Below are 8,779 nucleotides of genomic sequence, written 5' to 3' on the forward strand. Positions count from 1 at the left end.
TGCTGGTGACTGTCTGATGTATGCTCTCACTACATGGAGCTAAACTGGAGAGACTTTACACTCTGTGTGTGTGCACACAAGGCTCCCCTTGGTGGAAGTACAGTGGTGGCTGTGAGGGGGAAAGAAATTTGGGAGCCCAAGCTGTCAATACCTGCTAGGTAGATGGAGAGGAAACAACGTCAGGCAATAGTGTACAGCTTGAAGTGTGTTGGCAAGGTGAGAGCTGTTCATCCACACTTCTCCTGACATTGCTGCATCCAGAGCTCCTCCAATAAACCAACATCTTTCCAATGTTCTCCCTCAGCCAAGGGGACCATGGCTTCATCTGGAGGATGGTGCTTGAGGAGTTGTCATTTTGATCATTTCCATTGGCTGAGCTGGTGAATGAAGCCTGCCCAAGACCTCTAGCATAGACTTCCAATGCCTTGCACGTTTAAGGAGAGCCACATTAAGGGGGATTTCTCTGCCCTTCAGCCACATGAGGTTTCTGGTATGTAAATTCCTAAGGAGGAAGAAAGGAGAGAAAGGGATCCTTCAGGTGGTGGTTCAGCTCCACCTGTCTCAGATACCCACCTGAGGATGAGATTCATTGTCCCCTAGAGAACTGATCAGGAATCCTCCCTTGTCTGCAGGGAGGGCACAGGTGAAACCCCTCGGTTCAGCTGGTTTCTCAGCAGAACTACCTTGGTGGGGATTCAGCTCAGAGAATTTTGCCTTCAGCCACGGAGGCATGGATATCTCTGCCCAAATTGAGATGTCCAACATTCATCTAAGCCGCTTGCTAGGCTCCTGCCTCAGTCCTCAGAGACAACCTGGCACTTCTAGAGGGCTTTTAGCCATGTATATGAGGCGAGGTGAGCCATGTCTCTCTCCCAAGTGCCTTTTCTCTGCCCAGAGAAGCCGGCTAAGCTGAGGAGCTGAGATACATCTTTCAACTTGGTCAGTGGAAGTCCTTCCCCTGACTCTGAGATGGCAAAATTACAAAGAGGTCAATCTTACCCCCAGTACCAATGCTGAGAAGCAGACATCAGTGTAGGAAATGGAGGTATTTGCAAAAGCTTCCTGTGCTGAGACTTGGAAGAAAGCAACTACACAAGACCATGAGTCCTGGGGTAATGACTGTCATGCTAACCTGCTGCCCTGTGCTGCTGCCACAGCATTCTACATCTCAGCTGGAAACCCCTGTGATCAGCTGAAGAGGTGAGAAAAATCTATTCCAGTGCCACATTGTCATGACAGCTTTCTGTTCCCTCAGTCTCATTTGCTGAGATGGGAACTCAGTATTGCCTGCCTTGAAGAGTGCAGGTATGTTATTCCCTTCCTCTGCAACGACCTTTCACATAGCTGGAGACCCTCAGCCTGCCATCCACAGTTCCCTAAATGGGATTTTCATCTCAGGGAATCAATTGCCTTCACCGTGTCCTAAAGGAGATGCCTGCGCTTGATCCAATAAATACTTCTCCAGGTTCATTTGATGGTGTAGGCCTGACCTTCAGGGTCAGTTCGAGTTGTCCAAAGGTGTTTCTGCAGCGAAGGATTTCCCTGACAATTTCAACTTAGGGTAGATGCTGTTTTCCCATGCTCTGGACCACCTACTTTTGCAGGGATGATGGCTTTGCTTCACTACTAGTAGTATCTGAAGGACCAGCACAGGCATGCAAATTCTCACAGAAACATTCCTGTCTTTGCAGATGGACTTCAACACTTGGGGGCACACTGCAAATGGGACAGGTGTGGAAGAATTCGATCTTCTTGGCTTCCCAGGCATGTGGAATTCTCGGGTCTCCCTTGTGGTGGTATTTGCACTGATGTACTCCTTGACAGTAATAAGCAACACATGCATCCTAGCCCTGCGGTGGATGAACAGCAACCTATGTACCCCAATGTACTTCTTCCTCTGTAATCTCTCCTTTCTGGAGAACTGGTACACTACAGGTGTTGTTCCCAAAGCCATACGAGTCATGCTGGGGACTAGCCAGAACACCGCCTTCAGTGTCTGCATCCTCCAGTCATTCTTTCTTCTCTCCCTAGGCTCCACTGAATGTTTTCTCCTGTCTGTCATGGCCTATGACTGCTACTTAGCCATATGCTACCCCTTGAGATACAGCTCCCTCATGAACAGTGTCCTCTCTGCTCGGCTAGCGCTCAGCTCCTGGCTGGGAGGCATTCTGGCCATCTTGCTGCTGGCCTTTCTGACATCCAGGATGATGTTCTGTGAGCCAGATGCCATCAGTCATTTCCACTGTGATATAGATTCCTGCCTTGCCCTCTCCTGCAGTGACACGTGGCCCGTGGAGCTAATGACCTTCCTTGTCTCCATAATTGTTGTGGCCTCCTGTGTGGTCACGCTGGTCGCCTATGTGTACATCACCTCTTCCATGCTGAGAATCCAGTCAGCCCATGGCCAGAAAAAGGACTTTTTCATTTACTCTGCCTGTCTTGGTGTCGTCACAATCTGGTATGACTCCACCATGATCCTGTATGTCAAGCCATCAGCCGAGAACCCCCCGGATCTGAACAAATTTGTGATTACTTTTCATACAGTTGTAAGTCCTTTGTTGAACCCCTTCATTTACACACGCAGGAACAAAGAAGTGAGGCAAGCTCTGGGGTGGGCTTTCCAGAAAAAGTGAAGTGGCTTTTCAAAGGGCCTCAGTGGGAGAAAACAGATTCATCCTCTTCCTCCCACGACTTCTACCCTGCAGAAGTTCCTCACCAAAGTGGAAGCGCACCTGGGCATCACAGGTAGTGAGAAGCCACCAGTTTCCCAGGGAGCTCATCTCACTCATCTTACAGCCATCTTAGGCTGGGCTGAGCCTCGATTCTAATGCTCCCACCTCCCTCTGTTCACTCCTGGGTAAACTCAGCATGCCTCACAGTGCTCCGAAGACCAGCGCTTGGAAAGGGTCACAAACCCCATCCAGAAACAGTTCTCCAGCAGAACTCTGGAGGAGTGGTCCTCCCACAGGTTTGTATTCCAGTTTGCCAGCTGCTCCATTTTGTCAGGGATCCGTCTGAATCCCCTAAAGAAGTCCCAGCAGCTGGCTCATTGCCTTAGGAAATGGGCTTGTATTACTCCGTTTAGTCTGACATTTTCTGGATGCATCTATGCCCCATTCTTGTGGCTGTTTCACAGAATCATGCTCTGGTTCAAGACAAAATTTGGTATCATCTGGGATCTCTACCATTATGCCTAGGATAAGACAGTCCACAAAAAGTACACTCTCCTTCCTTCCCTCTATCCAGTATCCGAATATACTTTTACAATTGTAATTAAAAATATGCAAATTGCTATGCTTCATGCTAGTCGAGTCTGGACATTTACACATCTAAAACTCCACCTCAGTTTTTAGCAGTCCATCGTTCCACCCATTTTGGGCTTTGCTGTGGAAACACTTCAATGTGATTGGCAAAGTCCCCAAACTGCAGAGCTGTGAAAGGCTGGCTGGGTCGCAACTCTCTCCTTGCCCTTATTGGCAGGACATATAGCACTTCCAAAGGGCTCTTACTTTTCCCCTTCCTGTGATTTTTATTTCACAACTGATGAATCACGTTCTCAAAGCTCTTCGTTCTGCACACTGACAGTGAAGGCAGTCCATGCGACCACTTCATAAGGAGGAGGCATCAACATGGCAGATGCACCTTTATGAACAGTGTGGGATTGAATTCACCTGAGTGTAGAGCTCTCCAAGGGAGATGATGGAGTGTGGACTGAACGTCTTCTCCTCCCTTCTGGAAGCAATGGTGCTTCTGGAGGCAACTCACCAACCTCCCGTATCCACCTGTCCTTGGCCACTTGGCTCTTAGACCTGCAGCCAGGCCCAGGCACCAGTACCCAAGGACAGGCTGATGCCCACCCTTCTCAGCTGTGCTCTCTTTCTCAGTGGCATTTGGGAAACCCCTGGGACAGCCCACTGAGGCTGGAGAAAGAGCCTGAGCCTGGATCTGTCCTCAGGTAGCCATCACTGCTTATCAATCCTGCTTAGGGATGATGTTGCTTTAGGGGAAGAATTGTGTCTCTGGATTGTTGAAGCCCTCTGCAGCCCTGGAGAGCAACCAAAAGCAGGACCTGAAATGTCCAAGGCACCCTAGACGCAGTGGAGTGCAGGACACTGAGGGCTGATGTCCATTCCTCATCAACGCTGTCTGAGATAATGCCCTCTGAGATGAATAGGGGCATGCAAAGCCTCCAACGGGGCTGGCAGAGCAGACCCATGTCACTGGCAAGAGGCAGGCCATTCTAGAACAGCAGTAGGTCAACAACCAAGTACCTTAGGCTTTCTCAGGTGAACTGGATGATACTTCATGAGCAACAGTCTGCACTTCATAGGGTGGGATCCAGCTGGAAAGCCAGCACCCTCCAGCTGAGCTTCCACATGCAGTGCTGGGGTGGGATTGCCTGAGAATAGGTCCCCAGAACCATTCCTGTTGCCTATGGGTGGAAACAAGTTCACTGAGAAGTGATTGCCAGCTGTTGGGCAGAGAAACCAGCATGGACTCAGGGACATAGGGCTTCCTTCCCAGCTGAGGCCTGGTGATTTCCCTGAGAAGGAGAAGAGACATGAAAAAGAGTGGGACCACTCTCTGGCAGTGGATGAGTGTGGGAAGGGTTTGAACAGAGACTCTTGTCCAGCGCCTGGCTGATGGGTCTTTTTCACTTGCTGATGCCCAGATGCAGGGCAAGGAAGGTCTCTTCCCTTCTTGGGCTACTATGGCCAAATGGCAAAACCATAAGAGCAGTTGTGCCTCCTACCACTAGCTTCATTCTCCAGCTATGGCCATCAGCAGAGGCACAGGGAAAGGGAACAGGACGACGAGCTGATAGGTTACTTGCCCTGAACACTCACTCCAGTGTACCAGCCATTTTAAGCAGAGGGCATTTACAAGCCTGGCTTGGCTTGTTGATGGTGCAGCCTCCAATGACCCTGCCCCAAGTCAGGTTTCTTGGACTCTTTTCATCATCAAAGACCCTGGATCTAGATGCAGCTGTCAAAGTCATGCTGGCATATGCTTCACAGCAGCACAGGCTGGGGAGGCAGAAGCCCAGCCTCACCACAGTTCCCAGGTGCTGCTGCTGGGCAGGCTGAGCTCAGAGCTACATGCAAGCAGTGGCAGGGAGGGAACTGCTCCTCAGAGCACCCCCCCACCTTTCTGTGCAGTGCTGCAAGCTGTGGGCACCAGTGTGGGCTCAGTGCACAGAAATAGGCAGCGCTGTCCTGGAGCTCGGCATCCCGCACATTCAGAAGCACCTGGGAGGTCTCCGCAGTCAGTTCAGAGGAGAATCTCCCTGAATCTATACGAGCTCTGTACTTGTTCACCCACAGCAGCCTCTGAGGGGACTGGGACTGGCGCTGCTGGTACCAGTAGATGGAGGGATTGGCATGGCTGCTGGAGAAATTGCAGTGCAGAGCTGTGCTCTCCCCTGCCTGGATGGTCATTTCTGCTGGAAACTGCAGCACAGAGTCCTTTTGGGCATGACCTGTAAATCCAGACAGGGCTTTCGGCTTTGCTTGCTTGTCTACCTGTCCCTCTATCACTTCATCAGCTTGCTCACTGTCCCCACTTTGCAGCTCACTTTTCCTAGCCTCGGAAACTGTGAGCTGTTTGCCCCTGCACACTTCTTTCTGCAGGTTCTTGCCACTACTCACCCCCCAGATCATCCTGCTTTTCAGCAATACTCACTGGTTTTTCAGTCCAGGGGTTCTATCCATATCTGCCTCTGATCCATGTTAACTGCTGGTCTCTCCTTCAGCAGCAGAGGACATGAGCTGTTCCTCTCCCACCTCTGACCATATCTTCTTGCTATCTTCTTGCTAGAACAGTTCCTCCATATGACACACCACATCCTCTGCCCTTGCCCTGTCCTTGTATGGCATTTCAGCTCTTCTTGCATTGAGTTAGCCTTCCTTGTTCCCCAAGGTTTATGACCATCCTGACAGAGATTAGTTGCATTTTATCCAATATGTCCAGGAGAGAAGCTCCTATACAACGCATCGCTCCATCCCCTAGCGCCTACCCTCTTTCAGGCTTTATGTTTATTAGCAGCACATTCAAGAATGTTCAGTACCTGCAAATTTAAGGTGAGGCCTTATTCCTCCTCTGATGCCCATAACTCATGACATCTCCCATGTTATTTGCTGCACCCACCTGCAGCCCTTGCTCTGCCTACAGAAACACTCCCTGATCCCCCAGGGAAACAGGACTCACGTCTCCCCACTTCCACCACCAACTGCGCAAACTCTTGCCTCGTTCTCCCTAGCCTGAAAGTCACATCTCACCAAAGTCTGCCAGTCCCACCAGTGCTGCCAGGAAAAGCAGGACCATGTCACGCTCTCCCTTCATGGGGTGCCCAGGGACCTGTCAGCAGGAGGCAACCGATGCTTGCAGCTTCACCTCTTCTGCCTCTGCCAGATCAGAGAGGCCTCCAAGCCACAGCCCAGAGGGTGGAGCAAAAGTCTCTCCCTGCTGCTCCAGGCACGCCTCTTTGGGTCTGTCCTCCAACCTCCACCACAAGAAGGCTCTCTAGAGAGATAGCAGACTCATGGTTTATGTCCTGTCAACCAGAGGGACAGGCATCCTTTGTGAAATTCTCCCGACATCAACCACCTAGCCAGCTGCACAGACCTGCACCCGGCTCTGCAGGAGATGGAGAAGGCACCCCTGCACCCACCCACGTCCACCCTGTCCCTGGCACTGTCTGCATGGAGAAAGGACCAGGCACACACTGAAGTGCCTGGGCTCAGGTGTTGCACACTCCCTCCCTTTGCTTCTGGCCATAGAGGAGGAACCCGAAGAGAAACTTCTCGGTAAAGAGCATCTGCTGCAGAAACCAGCCGCACAGGAACGGACGCGCTCCCGCACTCTGGCAGGGGGAGGATGTGGCAACACAGCTCTCTGCTGTACAGGCAGTCCCTCTGTGTCCCTTCACCTACCCACATTACCCACAATCTCCAGCTGCTTCTCCCACCCTGGGCCCCAGAACCCCAATACCCAGGCAAGCAAAAGGGCTACTTGATTTTCATGTCTTCTGATGTCTGCTGCCTGGAGCAGGGCTCCTCTGCCACTTGCACCCAGGGCTCTTTGCTCACACGGTTGGCAGGGACTGCAGGAAGCAGGTGATTAGCGTAGCAGCACCCATTCACAACCCCGCTCCCACAAGGCCTTCAGGGTCCTGTTTTTCAGTCGAGGCCATGGCAGAAGGACGGTGGGCTGCCCTCTGCTCTCCAATGACTGCAAACCTGCCAGGAGTCCCCTTGTAATACAACCATAGCTGCCACAACAGTCCCCAGCTGAGGCAGGGAAGAGGGCTGAACCTTTCCTCCCTGCCTCTGAAGCCTGTGAACATGGACTTTCACAGCTTCTGCAGCCACACAGGCCTCACTGGGGACTGGCTGGGCCCAGGACCCCATGGCCACAGGCCTCTTTCCAGCTCCCACTCACCTCAGACCTTCAGTCCCATAGGGCAACTTAGCAGACCTCTTTGTGGCTCACTCCTGAGGTCTGAACTTGAGTCTCAGATGTGTCTTTCAACAAGTGCCCAGCTCAAGCTCCTCTCCTATCTCCTGGACTTTGCTTCAACACCAAAGGCTCTCAACCTGAGGTTAAGGGGACTCCTGTGCAACAAGCCCTATGGCCCGAACACTAGCCACCGTGCGATACACTTGAAGGTGTCTGGGACAACCAGTATCTCCTTCTCGTGTTGGTGCCGAGGCAGAACTGCTGGCTCTACAGGATGCCTTTCCAACACCAGCAGGAGCACGACAGAAGCGGCCTGTGGAGCTGGGGGATTGAGTTTGTAATTGTGTGTCTGAGCCTGTTTACAAAGTTAACAGCAAGAGACCACTTCTGGTTGTGGTTTCAAAGAAACGGCTTGTATTGGCACCGTATCAGTTAGGTCTTTCTGTTCCAAGAGGACCTGGTGATGTTCGTGGTGGGAAAGAGATCCCGGGCCCTGTCCGTTGAGCCGCAGCAATGCCCGCTTCGCGCGGCAGGGCCGAGGGCTGCCCGTGGGCAGGAGGATCTCTGCTGCCCGCCTCCCTGGGCACAGCAGAAAGGCGCTGCTCCTCGCCGGGAGCCAGCGGGGCCGGCGGCTGCAATCGCTCCTTCCCGGGCACCGCCGGCCACCGCCACCGCTCCGGTCGCGATTCCTCCCCGCTGTCGCGGGGGATGTCTGTCTGCGTCCCGGTGGGAGGGCGGGGGTGCCGGTGCCGGTGCCGGTGCCGGGCGGGCGGGCGGGGGAACCGCCCCGGGGCCCGAGGCCGGGCGGGGCCGGGCGGCGCCGCGCGGGGCGAGGCGGCGCCGGCGGGCGGAGCGGCAGCGCCCCCTGGCGGGCCCGCCCGGGGCTGTCCCCCCGCCCCCGCCCCACAGGCCCGGCCCCGCCCGCGGCGGTTCGTGCTCGGCCGCAGCCCCGGCTCCTCTCCCCGTGTCTCTCAGGGCGCAGTAATACACCGCCGCGTCCCCGCGCCGGGGCCGGGCGAGCCACAGGGCGCTGGACCGGCGGTCTGCCGCCACCGACAGCCGCCCCGGCGGGTCCGGCAGCTCTTTGGAGCCCTTAAGAGTGCTCACGAGGAATGCGGGGCCTCGGCCCGGGAGCTGGCGGTACCAGAGGATGGAGTCGCCGGTCTGTATGTTGGGGTGTGAGCAGTTGATGCTGATGCCGGTGCCCTCGGTGGTCTCTGCCGACGCCTCCTGCTGCACCTGGGCTCTGACCACAGCCACTGCCGAGAAAGGAGAAGGAAAGACCAAAGATCACCAAAGATCACTCAGCTCTGGTGGCTCT

The 8,779-nt window shown here is 53.9% G+C and overlaps 1 protein-coding gene and 2 gene segments (V, D, J or C); 1 reads left to right on the top strand and 2 right to left on the bottom strand.

The window, feature by feature from the left end:
* Positions 1-290: 290 nt before the first annotated feature.
* Positions 291-2,633, top strand: LOC128140680 (olfactory receptor 6F1-like). The gene is given in 2 exon segments (XM_052784904.1): positions 291-380; positions 1,692-2,633. Coding segments are annotated over 2 exon segments (1,032 nt in total).
* A 2,379-nt stretch (positions 2,634-5,012) lies between these two features.
* On the bottom strand, positions 5,013-6,397 carry LOC128141227 (T cell receptor alpha variable 12-1-like). The segment is given in 2 exon segments: positions 5,013-5,479; positions 6,279-6,397. Coding segments are annotated over 2 exon segments (531 nt in total).
* Positions 6,398-7,007: 610 nt separating this feature from the next.
* On the bottom strand, positions 7,008-8,748 carry LOC128141228 (T cell receptor alpha variable 4-like; the record flags this gene model as incomplete). The annotated part of the segment is given in 2 exon segments: positions 7,008-7,102; positions 8,366-8,748. Coding segments are annotated over 2 exon segments (478 nt in total), but the record flags the coding sequence as incomplete, so codon positions are not given.
* Positions 8,749-8,779: the final 31 nt, after the last annotated feature.

The sequence above is a fragment of the Harpia harpyja genome, chromosome 4 (genome assembly GCF_026419915.1).
Source record: "Harpia harpyja isolate bHarHar1 chromosome 4, bHarHar1 primary haplotype, whole genome shotgun sequence".
Classification (NCBI taxonomy): domain Eukaryota; kingdom Metazoa; phylum Chordata; class Aves; order Accipitriformes; family Accipitridae; genus Harpia; species Harpia harpyja.